General features: G+C 63.3%; 2 protein-coding genes across 3 annotated transcripts; one reads left to right on the plus strand and one right to left on the minus strand.

The window, feature by feature from the left end:
- Nucleotides 1-1,130: 1,130 nt before the first annotated feature.
- Nucleotides 1,131-4,229, plus strand: TPRG1L (tumor protein p63 regulated 1 like). The gene is made up of 5 exons (XM_090268488.1): nt 1,131-1,430; nt 1,606-1,697; nt 1,790-1,966; nt 3,020-3,173; nt 3,749-4,229. Exons 1-5 carry the CDS (start codon nt 1,227-1,229, stop codon nt 3,941-3,943), a joined length of 822 nt encoding a protein of 273 aa, XP_090124614.1. The 5' UTR covers nt 1,131-1,226; the 3' UTR covers nt 3,944-4,229.
- A 1,233-nt stretch (nt 4,230-5,462) lies between these two features.
- On the minus strand, nt 5,463-16,192 carry WRAP73 (WD repeat containing, antisense to TP73). Of its 2 annotated transcripts, XM_090268487.1 has the most exons (12): nt 16,050-16,192; nt 11,907-12,059; nt 11,162-11,278; nt 10,729-10,801; nt 9,522-9,625; nt 8,920-9,006; nt 8,551-8,685; nt 8,388-8,465; nt 7,419-7,503; nt 6,456-6,581; nt 5,948-6,139; nt 5,463-5,807 (listed from the first exon to the last, which is right to left on the minus strand). In XM_090268487.1, exons 1-12 carry the CDS (start codon nt 16,116-16,118, stop codon nt 5,665-5,667), a joined length of 1,362 nt encoding a protein of 453 aa, XP_090124613.1. In that variant the 5' UTR covers nt 16,119-16,192; the 3' UTR covers nt 5,463-5,664. The 2 variants fall into 2 exon arrangements, with proteins under 2 accessions (XP_090124613.1, XP_090124612.1); XM_090268486.1 differs by lacking the exon at nt 16,050-16,192 and having other exon boundaries at nt 11,907-12,220.
- Nucleotides 16,193-18,186: the final 1,994 nt, after the last annotated feature.

Genomic DNA, 18,186 nt, shown 5'->3' on the forward strand with positions numbered 1-18,186 from the left:
CACCTCCGGTGCACAGAAGGGGCAGCCACTGTCCCTGCCTTGCAGGTCAGAGCCGCTGGACGGACGGACTTCGCTGCTTCTACTCGCTGAACACCCTTTAAGGGTTTTTTGTTCGTTTTTTAAAGGAAGCAAAGTGCCAACAAGCCAACATTTCAGCATCTATGGTATTGCAACGCCCCGTTTGCCAGTGTGGACACCCGAGCAGACGGGTGAGCGGCTGTCCAGCGGGACCTGCTAGGTGGGAGGGAAGTCCCAGCAGCACAAGGCTGGGGGGCCCTGGAACTGCGCACAAACCGGGGCGGGGCGGGGGCGGGGGGACTTCGCTCATCAGCACAGCTGGCCAGCCCAGCGGCCAGACCTGCTCCTTCGGCGGCAGCGTGTCCACGACACTGTCCACATCCCTGGTCTGTGGGGACACTTAAGGAACGATGCGCGCGTCATAAGCCCCGAAGTGTCGACCCTACGCAAGGAAGGCGTTCCACGGAGCTCTCCTAACAGGGCGCGCGCGCGCCCACGGAGTGACCGGGACACGCGCGGCCACGGCAACGTCTCCTGGGGAAGGTGGGCCGAACCCAGACGTTGCGGGATGGGCACGGTGGCAGGGGCAGCGGCCGGCCAAAGGGGCCCGCTGGGCGACGGTCGCCGCGCGCACACGGGCCGCCGTCAGCCGTCCGCTCGCACGGCGGGGACATCGGACACCCCGGTGGAGCGTCACGCCCCGAAGGACAGGTGTGGTTCTACTGCCCCCGACCCAGACCCAGGGAGGATGAATCCTCCTTCGGCCCTCGATGCAGTGCCCTCGGCCGCGCCCAGAGGCGGCTCCCGGTGGGAGGTTGTGGCCGGGTCCTCGATGTTGGCGGCACCGGGGATGCAGTTTACTGGGCAGGAGTGTTGGGCTTCTGGCACCGCCTCCTCGTCTCCTTGGCAACTGGCCTCGACCCCGCCCCTCCCTGTCTCTCGTAAACAGGAAGTTGAAGGGCGCTTCCGGTGTGCGAGGGGCGGGAGCGATTGTGAATGGCGGCAGATAGAACCAATCGCTGAAGACGGTTGGCGAAGAGCCAATGGCAAAAGTCTGTGGGGACGGAGCTCGAGGTGGGGCCGGTGAGGCAAAGCCAATCGTGGAGGCCCTTGGGGCGGGGCAGGCCTGAGCCGGGCAGAGCAGGAGGCCCGAGGGGCGGCGGCGGCGTCCGGTCCGGTTCTGGTCCGGGTGGGCCGCGGGCGCGGTGATGCTGCAGCTGCGGGACTCGGTGGACTCGGCGGGCACTAGCCCCACGGCGCTGCTGGCGGCCGGCGAGGAGGTCGGGGCCGGCGGCGCGGGCGCGAGCGGGGGCGGGGGTCGGCCGGGGACACCGCTGCGACAGACGCTGTGGCCGCTCAACGTGCATGACCCGACGCGCCGCGCCCGCGTCAAGGAGTACTTCGTGTTCCGGGTGAGGCCGGGCGGCCCGGGGAAGGGGCGGGGCGGGGGCGGGGCCCGAGGCTGACTCCGCCCTTTGCGGCCGGGGAAGGGGCGGGGGCGGGGCCCGAGGCTGACCCCGCCCTTTGCGGCCGGGGAAGGGGCGGGGGCGGATCCTGAGGCTAACCCCGCCCCGTGCCCGCGCCCAGCCCGGCACCATCGAGCAGGCGGTGGATGAGATCCGTGTGGTGGTGCGGCCCGTGGAGGACGGCGACATCCAGGGGGTGTGGCTGCTGACCGAGTAAGCTGGGCGCGTCCTATCCTGGGCAGGGGGGCCCGGCCCTGGGCGGCCGCGCGACGGTGACGCTCCCGCTCCCGCTCCCGGCGCCGCAGGGTCGACCACTGGAACAACGAGAAGGAGCGGCTGGTGCTCATCACCGACCGGTCGCTGCTCGTCTGCAAGTACGACTTCGTCAGCCTGCAGTGCCAGCAGGTGGTGCGCGTCGCGCTCTGCGCCGTGGACACCATCTCCTGCGGGCAGTTCCAGTTCCCGCGGAAGTCGCTCAACAGGCAAGTGCGGCCCGGGGCCTGCGCAGGGCTTCCAGGACCAGCCCCTCCCGCGGCGGCCGGTGGCCGGTGTGGGGCAGCACGAACGCCTTAGCCCCCAGATCGGTGGGGTCTCCCTGGAGAAGCCCGTGGCCGCCGGGCGGCCGGTGCGTTAGCAGGAGCTGCGGCCCGAGCGCGGCATTCAGACGGGCGGCCACGCGAGCTCCGAGCGGAGCGAGGCCGAGGGCCCAGCGTCCTGTGTCCGGGAATTCTGGGTCCTGTCCGTTCTGCTCTGCTTATGTGTTCGTTTTACTTATTTTTAATTGGTGGAAAGGCTTAATGTACTTACCAGTTTTTTCGCGAGGATATAAAAGCAGGTTTGGAAGACTGCCCTCCACGCCCAAGGCACTTGCCCCCTTCACGCGGCCTGGAATCAGAGTCGCGCGGGCCGGGGTGTGTAGTGATTACGACTCCAAGGATACGCGTCGGGTGCAGCCCGGCGGTTCCTGGGAGGCCGCCGTGGAGCCAAGGGGGCCTGGCTTTGGAAAGAACAGGAGGGTGCGCTGTAGTTCATGAAGCCCACCGCAGGGTGGGGAGGCGCGAGGCCGCCTTTCAGGGGCTGATCCTCCTGCGTTAGGGGACTTTTCCGAATCGTGGGGAAGCAAGACCTCGGCGGGACGTTGGCTTCAACCGTGTACGTCAGTGCGCAGGCGTTGACACTGAATGGGGGGCCCGGGAGCCGCAGTGAGCCGCGATGGTCACCGGACCCGGGCGTCCGGAAAGGCAGGCTTGCCGTCCCATGTCGTGCATGTAGTAAGCCCCTCTCCGGTCCCCGTCAAATGGTGGTGATTCTGTCACGGGTAAGCGTAACGCAGCCAAACCAGCACGTCCAGTTTCTCATGTGTAGAGGCACTTGAGATGGCTCTTGCTTGCACCCACGGGCCCTTTTCTGTTGTGAGGTGTCACAGGTGGTGGCATCGCCCACAGAACAGCCTTCACGCCACACACCACAGCTGAGCAGGCCGCCGCAGGAGGCCGGGGCCTGCCGGGTGAGGTCCTGCTCACGTTTCCCAACAGGAGAGAAGGCCTGGGGATCCGCATCCAGTGGGACAGGCAGAGCCGCCCCTCCTTCATACACAGGTGGAACCCCTGGTCCAGCAGCGTGCCCTACACCACGTTCATCGAACACCCGATGGCCGGAGCGGATGAGAAGACGGTCTCCCTGTGCCAAGTAAGGCAGCCATGACAGCCCACACGGCCCAGCCATGGCCGCATGTGGCTGCTGAGCCCTTGAAGAATGGCCAGTAAAACAGGAAATAAGCTTTTAACGTTTGATAATTTTAGTTCACATACGTTTAAGTAGCCCCACGGGGCTAGAGGCTACTGGGTGGCGTAGCTTTGTAACGGGTCCCTTGTGGCCGTCACTGTCTAGAAGGGCCCAGGGCTTTGGGGCAGGGCAGCCGGGCCGGCCTGTGCCAGCACCAGGCAGTCTGCGTGCTCAGCAGGAGAGGCAGCCGTGGGGCCAGCCAGCGGTGCCCCTGGCCTGGTGGCAGTGGTAAAGCACCCTGACCTGCGGAGAGCAGGTTTCCGACTACAGGCTGCCGTCCAGCACAGGTGAGCGCAGGGGTGAGGCCCGATGCTGACACAGAGCCCCACCAAGGAGGTGGGCCGAGGGCCGCCAGGACGTGGTGGGACAGCCCCCGCATCCGAGGGGGGGACGGGAGGGCTGGCACCGACCTGGGCGGGCTGGGAAGGGGTTTTCCTTTCATGGCTCTCTCTGATCAACTCTGTTTTCTCTCCTTACAGTTGGACAGCTTCAAATCTCTGCTCATCCAGGCTGTCAAAAAAGCCCAAAAAGAGAATCCTTTGCCGGGACAGGCCAACAGTGTGCTGGTCTTGGAGCAGCCCCTCCTCATTGAGACCTACGTGGGGCTGATGTCCTTCATTAACAACGAGGCAAAACTGGGCTATTCCATGACCAGGGGCAAGATAGGCTTCTAGGGCTGCGCTCGGGAGCCTCCTGGAGAGCGGACAGGCGCAGGGTGCGGTGGCGGACCCCGGGCCACTTCCCTCCAGCGGTCAGCGCGATTTGAACAGTCACATGACTGTGCACTTGGGTGGCCGTGGACACGGCTACGGCAGACACAGGATGACCCTCACTGTCACTGGTGGCTGCTTGTTCACCTGCAGCGACAGCTATCATCTTGCTCCTGGAGCGTCTCCTCTGCGCCTCTGCCCCCCCCCCCCCAACATGTTAATAAACGTCCTGTGATTGCTCCAGAGCGTCCCTGCTGGCCTGAGCTGTGTGGTCGTCACTTGTCACCTGGGGGGGTGCCTCACACCAGTGCGCAGTCACAAATAGGCTCACCCTTGGGGTCCAGCATCATATTTGGAGATTTAACCCATTTTTTAAAGGTACAGAGGAAGCCAGCCGGTGAGGGCAGCAGGAGACAGTCTGAACGGCTGCTGTGTAAATACGAGTTTGATCTGAAATCAATGTTTCTTCTGAGATTATATCAATACTTACAGCATCTTTCCCAGGCCCAAAAGATTTGGAGAAAAGAATTTTAGGAAAACTCATTAATTTGAGAAAGTAATCTTCCTAGTTCTTTGCCCACATTAGTTTTGAGAACTAATGTACTCTAAGCTTGAATTGCCACATTCATATTTAAAAGGGGAACTGCTCCGTTTACTTCTAAAGAACGCATTTCTTTGACAAAAGGAAGCGTGGTCATTCTCACAAAGCAGCTCTTGCCCTACCCACGCCTGGGCCTCCCGTGCAGGGCGCGTGTCCCGTGGGATCGCAGCCCCTGCCGCTGCGCCCGCCGCAGCTGGCTGCTGTGACGGGAATATCTGCTCGACAGCTAAGCATCGGCTCCCAGTTCCCTCATTCCCACCCCGTGTCGCCATGACGCGTGGGACCCAAATGCAGCAGCCTGTCTGGTGGAGTGGCGCCCAGACAAAGCCTGGTCCCCTGGTCCCGCGCCCTGGCTTTCAGTCTCGGCGTGAAGACACTAGGATTGACTGGTGGTATCCCTTTTCTGAAGCTGTTACTAAAGCAGGTGCAACAACCAGAAGCTGCCTCCTCCCGGGGTGCACTTGGAAACCTGAAGTGTTCGGGCCTCGCCGTGAGCCTGTCACCTTGCTCAGTACAGTGACGGGGCTCTGAGGAGGTCCTCACCTGGCCGTCCTCTACAGGACGCCCCAGGGCCATGCACTCACTGCACCAGGACAGGGAGTCCTGGGTCGGAACCCTCACCCTTTCGCCCTGGCGGCCCGGCAGGGGCACCTCGGAGCTGGCAGCCAGGCTGGGGGCTCCCTGTGGAGCCTGCTTAGCGGGGTGCCTGGGCTCCTTCCTGCTCTCCAGTACAGATGCCATCCTGAGACCTTCAGTGACAGAGCTCAGGGCAAGATGGGGCTGTCCGTCTCGGGGAGACCGGCTGCTAGGGGCTCAGTTCTTTCCCCCAAGACTGAACCAAAACCTTCAAGTTTAACCTAGAAAATTGCTGTGACCCAAAACTTTCAAGAAATCAGTATCAGCCTTTTAATGAATGAATAAATATTTAACAAAAATTACCGTTCTATACCATACATATTTACAAGAATGCCTTGCTTTAGAAAAATAAAAAATCCTCTCGTGAACCCCTGCGGTTGGAGAGCTGCGCCCAAGAAGCCGACACGGCCGAGTCCGCTCCCACTACTCGCCTGCTCACGCGCCGGCCCTACGTGCGGCTGCCCGGCTGCCCGACGGCGGTGCCGCCCTCGCCCTCTGTCTCCAGGAAACACAGGCAGAAGTGGTCCTTGCTGAAGAGGGCCAGCGAGTCCCCGTTCGAATGCCAGCACAGAGAAAGCACCTGAAAGTCACCTGGAAGGAAACAGGTGGCCCGAGGGTTAGGGCGGGAGGCCGGGGCCCCAGACCCTGTGGGTGCGGGGACAGGGTGGGGAGACCCAGCGGGAGCCGCACGACGCATCAGGCGGGGTGGGCCTCTGCCCTGCGGCGCTCACCTTCCCCGGGCACCTGCACGGACACGCACCCCGCGGGCGACCACAGGTACACCCTGCTGCCCCCCGTGCAGATGGCCAGCCGCGGCTGCTGCGGGTCCCACTGGAAGGCGCGCACGGGGCCCAGCTGCTCCAGCACCACGAACAGCCTCAGCTTCCGCACGTCCCAGATCCACACGGCGTTGGGGACGTTGTCTGGGGAAGGAGGCGCAGACGCGTGCGCGGTGTGTCACCCGTGTGGCCTGTGTCGGCCCCGCCCCAGGGCTGACCTCAGGGCTCCGGTGTCTACTGGGCTCACTGGCCACGTGGGCACGTTTCGGGTTTTTTAAAACAATCTTTAGAAATGTGCAGACGCGTGTTGTAGAAAGAGGGCACAGCGGTGGTGGGGCCTGGAGCCGCGTCCTCTGCGGGCAGAGCGGGGGCACGAGTAGGGAGGTGGCGGGCACCAGGCGAGCGTCCGTGGCAGGACAGTGGGCGGGCGCCACGGGGGCCTGGGCACCGCAGGACTCACCGTTCCTCGTGGCCAGGAAGCAGCTGTCGGGGCTGAAGGCCAGCGCGCCTATGCCAATTTTCGGGTTCGCTCTGTCAGCGGCGGGCTTCAGAGTCTGCAGGGACACAGGCACGGCGGCGATCTCGTCTAGACGGGAACAGGGAGGCCCGACGCGGCCGGCTGAGCACAGCGCCTGCGCAGCGGGGACGCCGCAGTGGCCGTGGCCACGGCCATGCTGGTGGGCAGAGCCTGACCCCGGCCCTCGGTTCAGAGGGAGGAAAAGGCAGCGGGACCTGGAAAGCCTTGGGGCAGAGCGTGGTGTCGGGAGGCCCGCGCAGGAGGCCACCCCATGTTCCCTGCCTCCTGCCCCCTTCCAGCCCCTCGGCTGGACTCTGCAGACGCGGACAGAGCGTACGGATCACCGGCACAAGGTGAGCGTGCGTGTGCCGTTACAGGGCCATCCGCGGTGACGGGCGCCCCCTCGGGGCTGCTGAGATCCCGTGCGCCCCCTCAGTTGTTGTGAACCTGACACGGCTGCGAAGGCAGCGCTGAAGGAGAAGCGCCCTGCGCACCAGAGCGGCTGAGGGACGACCAAGTGTGGCGTGTGCTCACCCTGCCGGGAGTGACTGTGTCTGGGCTTCCACTTAAATGCCGTCATAGGTGAGAGCCACGCACAAGGGACTGGCCCAGCCACATGGCCAGGACACAGGACAGCCCTCAGCCTGGCCGAGCGCCTCGTCCCTGTCACCTCCTGACCCTCTCGCTCACCCGAGGAAAGTTCATTATTCTTAGAACAAGGCCCTCAGTGCCAGCTGTCCAGGTCGGGCTTCCAGAGCTGATACTCGGTCACAGAAGCCACGCGGGGCGCAGAAGGGCCCGCGGTAGAGGGACCCTGGCTGTGCCGCTCCCCAGGAGAGGAGGGAAGGGCACTGGAAATGCACGTGGTCAGAGGCCCCTTCTTCACAGAACAAGAAAAGGGCTTACATTTGCTCTCGGTGACCCTGGGCGGAGGGCAGGCGGGGCGGCCCAGCGACCCCTGCTGGCTCCTCTCAGCCTCCTTATACACCACCTGGAAGACAGGGACGTGGGGGCACGGTGCGACCTCCGACCCGAACAGTGCTGCCACTGCAGGTCCAAGGAGTACACGGGGACAGCGCCCCATCATGGGCTTCTTGGTGTGGGTCCGACCCGTGAACCCCCCTAAGAACGGAGGTGACGGCAGGCAGGGGGCTCCATGTTCACTGGGCCAGTGAGCCAAACAAGCATTTCAGTGGTGACAGAGACGGGCGCAGGGGACACAGGGGACCTGGGACTTGCGGCCCAACAGGCAGAGGGTGAGCGCCCAGGAGCGGCGCTCTCTGAGCCCATGGGCAGCTCTGCCCGCCCGACACCCGGGCTCCCCTGATGCCAGCATGGACCCTGCCACCCCTCCTGCCCTCACTTCCCCGGCCCCACAGCCCCACCAGCGCACACCCACCTCTCCGCGCCCGCCCTCTCCCTCCCTCAGCTCTCTCGTCTGTGGGCAAACGCCCCCAGGCTGGGGCTTCTGCCTGCGTCCCCTGCTGCCCCAGCACCTGCTGAATGAAGACGCGCACGCTCCCCTCAGGGCCTTTGCACTTACTGCCCCCAGGTCCTGCACCACTTCCGCCGGTGTGCGCCCCACACCCCTGCCCTCCCCGGGGAAACCCCGCTCCGCCGGGTGGGGGGCTGCCTGTGCTCTCCCACCGGGACCCAGAGCGCTGTGCTGGCGGGCAGGAGGCCTGAGGTGCACCAAGGGGGGGGTGCGGGGAGGCAGGGTGAGGACACCGCTTTGCGTCTGGTGGGAACGTGGACAGGAAAACGAGGAACACTGGCTGTGTGTGTCATGTGAAGCGTGGCAGTCCCTTCTGTCTAGCAACACGTCACGTGGGAAGCAGGTCTCCCCTCCCCTCCCCAAGCCCTGCTCAGACTTACTACTCTGGAGTCACTGATGGCCGCGGGGTGCCCAAACTCCGTGAGCATCTTCCAGGTCACGTGGTTGAGAATGCGCACCTGAGGGAGGCAGGCAGTGAGGCCCCTGGGCAGGGACACTGCCTCCCGAGGCCGTCCCCGGGGCTCACCACGGGCCTGTCCCCACCTTCCCGTCGTAGCTCCCGACCGCCAGGAACTGACTGCTCGGGCTCCAGGCCACCGACTTGATGCCCAGGGACCACTCATAGGCACAGTACGCTGCCAGAAGCCGGCCGTCCAGGGAGTAGAGCAGGATCTTGTACTGCAGGGGAGACGTGGCAACCCTCAGCGAAGGCGCAGCTGCACTGGAGCAGGGCGAGTGTGACACGCGAGACAGGGAGGCGGAGGAAGGACAGCGTGGCAGGCGCCGCCCCGCCCGGCACGGCCACACAGTGCCGTCGGCTAGAGCTGAGGTTCAACCAGGGAGCCGGGTGGTGAGCCGTGGGGACGCGGCCATGGGGCTGTGGGTGGCGCCCAGGGAAGGGCCCTCTGATACCTCCAGACAGGTGTCCCACGCGGCCAGCACGCAGCCGTTGGGGGCCCACTCGATGCCGGCGAGATCCTGGGTGTCCGTGCCGAAGTGCTGCCACGGGGAGGGGGACGTGGCTCGCATCAGAAAGCTTAGCCGCCTCCTGGGCAGCTGGTGCCTGAGCACATCCAGGATGCCATTCCTCCCACAGGGACGGACACAGGCGCAGGCTGCCCTTCCCGGCCCCGGTCGGCCCGGCCAGGGTTTGGTGAGGCCCCCTGAGCTCTGACCGCCCTCCAGAGGCTTCTCTGCCTCAGCCCCGCCTGCGGCCGTGAGCTCCTCCGGGGCAGGGCTCTGAACCCCGGCCCTCGGCACCTGGCGGAGCCTTCACCAGTGCAGGCGCCCGGTGCCCAAGTCAAGTCCACGTTCCTCCCGACAGAGCAGCACGTGCCACGGTACAAACAGAGACGGGCTCCCCCCGGAGGGCGTGGCCACCGGAACACACACCAGGCCCGCGCCCCCGCCACCAAGCCTTACAGGCGCTTCACCAGCAGGTGTCACCTGAAGCCACAGGCGGCGCGTCTTCCCTCCCGAGAACACACAGCTCCCCGCACGGGAGGGGCGCTCACCCGGAGCAGCTGCCAGTCGCTGCAGACGAAGATGCTGACGTAGTCCTTGCAGTCCCGCCTCTCGGCCAAGGCCAGGTAGCGGCCGTCCCGGGAAAAGGTGATTCCTGCCGGGGGGAGGAAAGGGCTGGCGTCACGGAGCCAGACAGGAGGAACGCCCGCGGCACTTCTCGCGGAAGAAGGGGTGCAGCTCAGGCAGAGACCACGACGCTCAGTGACACCTGCCGGGGCCCTGAGCGAGACAGGAAGTAACCGGCCCCAACGACCCATGAACTAACTGTCTCTGCAAAGGGTACCACCTCAGGCATCGTCCTATTTTTAGGACAGAAATGGCTGGCACCCGGCAGGCCGGAAGGCAGCCTGCTAGCACAGCTTCCTTTTTACTTTCGACTCTTGATTATTTGCAGGAAGGAGATCTACTGTAAGGCACTGGGGATGCTGAACTGTGTTTTCTGGGTCTGGGCTCGCCCACGCGTCCTCCCGCATGCGTGGGAAGCACACCTCGGCCACGGGAGGGTCGTTCCCACGCAGGACACGCGACGCCTCCCGGGGAGACGCTCGCGTTCAAGCTGCAGCAGTAAACGGCACAGGCAAAGCCGCACCCACGCACACCCAGCTCCCAATGGCTGGTGGCCGCAGGAAAAGGGGAGACCACCCCAATGTCCGGCCGCCCCCTTTATGAAATGGAGACACCTCACTGTTGCCGCATGGTTTGAGTGTTGGGCTGCATCTGAGCGGCACCTCTCCTGGTGGCTCGGAGGGCACTTGTCACCCAACCCTCCTCGGGGACATCCAGATGGGACGGGTCACCATTTGCCATGACAGAGGTCACAGATTTGGTCAACAGAAGATGGAGAGATTTCAATTCAGAATCTGAGGCCCTGACAGACATGAACTGGGCGGGGCTTGAATGCCCACCCCGCAGCAGATAAAGGGAATTACACATACATTCCCGGTCTTTGGGGTCCTTTAAACACTCTCGTCACGGTGGTTTGTTTTAAAGGGAACGGTTGTCTCCCAGAGACACGTGGCAGTGCTTACAGACGGAGCACTAGGGTCAGAATATGCTTTAACGTAAACTGGGCGCGGGGGCGCCTAGAGTGCGAGCTGGCTTGCTGAGCGCCTCCAGCCTCTGTGGAATGCCCACGACACAAAGGCCAAGAGCCAGACACCCAGAGGGCCGGCTCCGAGCGCCCTCCGCGGGACTCACCCTGCTGGCAGGCCTTCGGGTACTTGATGTAGGAGACGGACTTTGTGCACAAAGACCAGACAGTGATCCGCAGCTGCCGGGAAGGGGGGGCGAGAGGAGGGAACAGCTCACGGTTAGATCTGCAGAAGGACCGTCCCCAGCGGTGACCAGGTGCCAGCCCCGAGCAGGCGGCCTGCGAGACAGCGAGCGGTTGTGCCAGGGGCCCTCCTCCGAGGATCGCTTATCAATTCGGCACTCTCGGGAGCTTTTTTACTTTCTAACAGTATTACTTGAGCAACACAAAGTAAAAATAATATATAAATGTATAATGTTGCCTCCCTGGATTAAGGGAGCTGGGCTGAGGGGTCACTCACATGGAACTCGATTGAATCTCTGGGGTCGGAGGGCAAGGGTCACACCCAGATTAAAGAGGCCGGGCTGAGGGGTCACTCACATGGAACTCGGTGGTGTTGAGGATGTGGCGCCCGTCGGGGCTCCAGCAAGAAGCCACCAGCCCCGCTGACCCCTCGTCCACCCTGCAGTGCCACTCGGGCTGCTCCAAAGACCACACCTGGGATCACGAACAGAGAAGGGCTGCATCGCAAACTAACCCAGGCGGCAGTTCAGCGTAAACACAATGGCTGCCAGGGGCAGAGGGAACACGGACCACCACCACCAGTGTCCCACCACCACGGCCACGGAAGCCACCACACCACTCGGGGCATCTGCTGCGGGTCTCAAAGGTGCCTTCCCTCGGCCGCCCCCAAAGCCGCATGCAGTCGGCTCAGAAACAAAACGCCGCGCCTGAGTGCGGCCCCGACGCACCGTGTCCAAGTGGCTGGACCTGGCTTGCAAGCCCTGCCTGTTTTGAGTTCTGTTTGGTTACAGACCAAGGCTACTGAAGTGTTCTCTCATTTTGGAAGTACGTAAGCTATGCGAGAACTACTGAGGCTTTCACCAGAAGCTGGCTCTCAGGGGCACTGCCCGTTCCCCAAGCTAGGAAGGCAGAGGACAGCGCCCTGCCCCTGGCCCCCTCCTTGGACAGCGCCCTGCCCTGCTGCGGCGCACCCGCACCAGCCGCCCCTCCCCCAACAGGGCATAGCTGCACCGGTCCCCACCGTGCGCAGTGGGCCCGCACCCGCCTCCCTGTGCACGGCGCAGTAGCTGCGCCCGTCTGCCCCCCGCCCCACACGGGGTACCTGCACCAGCCCCCGCTTGTACATGGCGCACAGGAGGAAGAGGGAGTCGGCCGACCACGCGACGTGTTGGATCTGGTCCAGGCACGTGTACAGCTGAAGGATCTGCAGGCTGTTCGCATCCCGGACCACCACGCGGTACTGAACACAGGAGGCCTGGACGCGGGGCAGCGGGGAAGGAGCCCTGAGAAGGGAGCTGGCGGAGGCCGCGGGCCCCCACCCCCGCCCCCACTTCAGGAACTCTGCCCCTTCTCCTCTCACGCTTTCTGTGACGGTTCCGTTTATACGGCCCATTCTGAAAACGAGTTAATAAAAAGATAAAGCTGAAATACTCAAACTAGCTGTTAAAACTCTTCTAGTTCCGCATAAAGTATTAAACTCTCTACTTAAGTAACATTCTGCTCCTTCCTTAACAACGCGCTAAAACCACGCACAGGCAGGAAGGGCTGGAAGGCAGCGCTCCTGTTCGGCCGCCGGCAGGCAGCCCCCAAGGAGCAGGCTCACCCCGCCGGTGCTGGGGCCCACAAAGCCCCCCTGAGCCCAGCCAACCAGGTCAAAATGCATTCTTCGTGCTGCGAGTGGAAGGACACTTCCGAGATGCTCAGGCACCTCCCCGACGTGACAGAAGACACACGTTGGTCTCCCAAGACCCTGGAACTCACTGGTGACAGGAGCACCCTTTGTTCTGGGGGGGGGGGGGGGGCGGGAGGGACTCGGGGCCCTGGGGGGCTCCTGGGGGAAAGCTGATCACCAGAAAGAACAAGCCACTGGCAACTCGGGATGTGCAGCCCGCCCCCCACTCCCTTGAGAGGGCCGAAGGGCTGAAACTGGAGTTCATGACTGATCACACCCACATGAGTCTCCGTAAAAACCCCAGCAATGAGGGTTCAGGGAGTGTCTGGTGGGTGAGCACATCCACACTGGGAGGCCGAGGCACCCCAACTCCACGGGGACAGAAGCTCCTGTGCTGCGGACCTTCCCGACCTCACCCTGCGTCTCTCTTCACCTGGCTGAGCATCGTACCCTGTCCCGTCCTTTAACAAGGTGGTTACAGAAGCCAGTGTCCCCCTGAGGTCTGGGAGCTGCTTTAGCAAACGCATCAAACCCGAGGGGTCGTGGGAACCTCCCGCTTGTGGCCAAGTCGGACAGACATGGTGGGGAACCTGTGCACCTGCTCCGGGATTAACACTTGAAGGGGGGCGGTCTGGTGGGACTCAGCCCCTAACCATGGGCTCCGATGCTCTCCCAGAACTGTCAGAATTGAGTCCTACTGCAGGACGGACAGCTGGCGTCGCAGAACTGTTAGGGGGGGAAACCCCACACATCTGGGGACCAGAAGCGAGGCGGGCGCGGGCAGTCGTGAGGCATGAGGAGGCGCCCAGGAGGCTCTTCTTACCCACATGAACTCACTCCTGGTGCTGACCAGATGCCTGCGACCCTACCGCGTTCCGAGAGGTGGAGTTTCTCTGTGCCCACGTTAGTACCCACACCTAAGCAAGCACCTCCTGTCCAGTACGTGCACCTGAGGACTGCAGGCTCCATCAGTGTGAGAGTCAGGAACTGACTTCTAAACGTTAACTACTTCCTGTTTGTACTTATCAAGGTCAAACTGGGTACCTGGTCTGTTTTATAAACCCCCATTTAAAAAAAAAGCCCTGTGAGTTTGCCATGGAGAAAGGAGGGAGGAAGGGCTACTGTGGATTAGAACAAACATGTGTCCCGACGTTCATTTTCCCACATTGTAGACCTGAGTGTGGTCAGTTACAATGAATTCCCTGAGATGCAATAGTTGTACCGAAACTTGGAGGAAAAGGTGTCAAATCGGTGCAAAAGACTGAAAAGGGGAACGTGGACCCAGGAGCATGAAAGAAAGAAAGAAAGCACTCTGAAGAACAGGATTCCACTAACCTGACCATCAAGTCTCTCACAGTATTTGACCAGAGTGTAAAAATCAAAGAACTACCAAAATTAAGCAAGGAAATATAATTTTCTTCTTTATTATTCACTGGAATTTTCATAAAGGATTTTCTAAATATAAACTTATGCGGGGCACTTTGAAAAAGGTACCAAGGTTTCTGGAGTGCCATTTTTTAAAAAAATCCTCACGTAAGAATATGTTTATTGATTTTACAGAGGAAAGGGGAAAGAGAAACACTGGTTGGCTGCCTCCCGTTCACATCCTGACCAGCAATCAAGCCCGGAACCCAGGCACGTGCCCTGCCCAGGAACTGAACCCGCAGCCTTTGGTTACGGGAGCTGCCCGGCCAACGCATGGCATTTAGGCTAAAAACATTTTGTGTTTTGTAGCTGAAAGCTACTGTACCTGACTTTGAATAACACCCCCATAAAGAAGGCAAACAGGTAACTCGGGAGCTATATCTTCAAAGACCTAGACAAGAATAGAAGGAACATCCGTAGCAGCTCACACTGAGAAAGAACCATGAGATGTCGGTCCACAGGGTGTAAAGGAAACTAAGAACACTTTTTAAAACGCATGAGTTTCTTTTCTTTAAATAGAAAGGACTTTCATTGTTGAAGAACTCACACAGCCACTGGCTGCACGGAGCCACTTCGGAGGCTTTTCCTGTGCACCCAAGAAAGCGCAGTGCAGCCGGCCGAGAGAACGCCCACGCGGGGTCGCTGGTTCCTCACCCGGGCTCCGGGCACGCGCCGGACTGCGTGCCGCTCGGTGGCCTTCGTGGGGCAGAGCTGAGCCGGCATCCCGGTGGGGGAGGCAGCTGTTCTCCCCGGGAAGAGCCGTGGGAAGACCAGCCCGTGTTCTGTCGGGTGCGTGTCCTTCCAGTCACCCCACTCGCGCGCTCGGGGGAGCGCTTCCTCCTCTCGTTCTTGCTCTTGCCGGTGCTGAGCGGCCCCCTGACCTCTGAAGCTGTCCGGGGTCCTCCCTGATCGGGCAGAGCTCCCAGCCTCCGACGCTGGCCACGCCGGTCACTCACTGTCCGGGGCGCCGGACTTGGGTAACCGACTCCCAGCACTCCGGCTCGGGCGGCAGCCTGCGGAGCCGAGCGAGACGCCGATGCCCCTCTGGGGGCGTCCTTCCCCCCAGGACCGCCGTCTCCTGGTCAACGCTGTCCCGTCCAGGCTGATGCCGACGCTCCCGGGCACGCCTGTCCCCGCGCCCGCTCCCCACGGCCGCCTGCGCCCCGCCCCGCCTTCTGCGGCCCCCCGTCCTGGCCGGTCTCTGAGCTGCCGGAGCAGCGAGGCCCCCACGGGCCCCGCTCGGACGCGTCACGGGAGAACGAGCAGCGTTATTCTCAGCGGAGTTGTTCCTGCTCGGGGGCAGCTCACACTCGGCCACGCGGCGGTGCTGGCACGGAGTTCGGCAGGTCGGAAGGTGCCCGCGCCCGCAGCCCACGACCCGACGCTTCAGGGGCGCTCCTCGCGCGCGGGCGCCACCAGACTCTTCCGGTCGGAGGACGCGATCCCCTCCGCATCGCCGCCACGGCTGAGCAGGCCGAGCCCGAGCGCACCCCGGCCGCCCCCTTCGGGAGGCGCAGGCCTCTCAACGGCTGCTCTCGGCCGCCCCGGGCGCCCGCGGGCCCCGCCGCCGCCGCTCCGTCCAGAGGCCGCTGCTGGCGCCGAACAGCTCGGGGCGCCGCGCGCTCCTCTTCCTCGGCCGCCGCCGTCTCTCGGGGGCCAAGGCGCGACTGTCTCTGCTCAATGGCTTTGCAGCGGCAGCCGCCTCGCGCGCACCCCGACCCGCACGCCGGGGCGCCGAGGACCCACGCGGGCCGCACGGGTGCACTTCACAGCGTCAGCGGGCCCCGCGGGCCCCGCCGCCGGCCGGCAGCACGGCGTGTGCGCCTTCTTGGGACAAAGTGACGCCGCCGACGAGCCGACGCCTCCCGCGCCCGCGAGCGGGTCACCACGGCGCTGACCTGCCTTCGACAGGTGGCGACCCAGGCGCAGGGAGGCGGCACCCGCGCGGCGGCCGCGCTCGGCTCGCCGGCCGCGTCGCCCGCCCAGGCCTCCCGTCCGCGGCACACGGCCAGGCCCCGCGCCCGGGCCCCCCGCGGACCCCGAGCTGCCTGCACCCCGGGCCCCGCGGCCGCCCCGCGTCCCGACTCGGGGTCCCCGCCGCCCTGGGAGGACAGCGCCTCCCGCGAGGGCCCGGCCCCGGCCGCTCACCAGGTACTTGCCGTCCGGGGAGAACTTGCAGAGCTGGTTGGAGAGCTTGAACACCTCAGAGAAGTTCATGGCCGCCGCCGCCCGCCGCGCCGCGCCGGACCCCGCGCCGAGCCCTGGGCATCAGCCGCCACCGCCTGCGCCGCGCCCGGAAGTGACGGAGGGCGGGAAGCACGCCGCAGCCTATCGGGGCCCGGGCGCGCGCGCGTGGCATTGTGGGACTTGTAGTTCGCTCTCCAGGCGCCGCCACGCTTCACTTGCGACCGGGGATTTCGGCAGAGCGCCCCTCCAGCCAGGGTTGCTGGAAAAAATGCAGGACGCGCGTTCATATTTCATTTAAACAGCGAGTCATTGTTAGTATAAATGTTCCCCAATACTGCATGGGACATACTTATACTAAAAAAATTACCCGCTCACCTGAAATATCAAATTTTACCGGGCGTCTTATGTGCTGTGTATTTATATTTACATATGTTTATATACTTACCGTACATACGTTTATGTGTAAATACACTTACACACAAACATGCATTTGTATCTAAATGTATAATATTGTATATACATACATTTTGTGCATACTGTATAAACATTCGTTTTTCTTTGTTTTTTGGCGAAATCAGGCTACCGGCCTGCAGCTAGTCTCCGCCTCCCGCTTGGGTGCTGCTCAGATACCGGGAGAACGAACTTGACGCTTACTTGGCGGGGAGAGCGCGTGGACCGCGCGTACTGGCTAGTCCACCGCGCGCGCCTCTGCGCCGGGACAGCACCCGCCCTCCACAGAACGCAGCGAGCTCCTGCGTGGGCGCTGGCTTTGCGGACTTTGCGACCCACCCCTGCCCTCTCGTCCACTCGGGACGACTTACCCCCCACCCGAATGCGTCCCCCGCCAGGCCCCAACAGAACCTCCGAGGCCCGCCAGATCACGCGCACCGCCACTAGGTGCCAGATCTTCGGTTCTGAGACTAGAGAACCGCCTTCGTCCTCCAGGTCTCCCGCTAGGCCAGCCGACCCCCACCGTTCAACTTCCCGGAACGAACGGGTAGAGGTCGCTTGCAAGCGTCCTGCGCCGCTGTGCCGGTCTTTTCTGTCCCTGACCCTATTAACCCCCGTGTGTGATTCTTCTTTGTGTCCTCCGCCCCCCGCACCCCGAAAACAGTAGGCGAACAATAAAGGTGCGTCGCAGTTAGCCGGGCGCGCCAGGTGAGGTGGGGATCCTGTGCGGCAGAGAATCCGCTCTGCGCGCAGTTCCGCGGGCGACACTAACTCGAGGGTCACCCTAGCCTGGGGACATCGGTTCAGAGGCAGAAAACGGGTCGCAAGAGCTCCAGAAGGCAGCTCACGGCAGGTGCCCACTGCCGAGGGTCGCTGGAAACTCGGTCTACTGGTGGGGCTTGCCCTACGGGGGTTGGGGAGAAGGGGTGTCGCCTTGGAGCCGCAGCCGTCGCGGGCCCGAGGGAAGCCTTGGCCTGAGGAGGTGTCTGGGCGCAGAAAGCAATTCCGGGTGCCCGATCCCCGAGTGGCCGCGAGCACCACCGGCACCTGCGCAAACACAACAGAATCCGGCGCCCCAGGCCAGGAGGCGGTGTCCCAGGGAGGGAGCAAAGTGCGGGACGCGACGCTTGAGCCTTTGCTCCGGGAGTTACTCCGTAGGTGGCACGGAGCACAACGTCCGCCCAGGAAGAGCGCAGGCTGGGGCCGACAGTCATGCCCAGAGGGTCCCGGCGGATCCGCAATGCCGCACGGGGCCGGGGTTCGACAGTGACATCGGCTGTGTGAGCGGTGTGCGTGGCGCGCCCTCCGCGGCGGAGGAGCCTCGCTGGAGCCACCCGGGCGAAAACTACTTCACCCGACTCCTGACATTGGGACCACTCGGAGGATCGGGGTGCTATCCTCTCTCCATACGCGGACCTTCCCCTGCCCGTGGGTTCCAAGCGCCCCGAGCTCGGAGGAGCCCAGCGCTGGGAGGCGGGGGAGTAGAGAAGAGAGATCTGATCTGGGTGTTGGGAAAGATGCAGCATCTGGTGGGAAAGAAAGGCATCCGGACACGAAGTCTACATCCCTGCCCCCTCCCGGCTCCCGCGCGATTGCCCGCGCCCCCAAGCCGACGGAGGGTCCAGTCCTGACAGCAGGAGGACCCCGC

This window comes from Furipterus horrens, unplaced genomic scaffold, assembly GCF_987537825.1.
Source record: "Furipterus horrens unplaced genomic scaffold, mFurHor1.1.pri manual_scaffold_3, whole genome shotgun sequence".
Taxonomy (NCBI): domain Eukaryota; kingdom Metazoa; phylum Chordata; class Mammalia; order Chiroptera; family Furipteridae; genus Furipterus; species Furipterus horrens.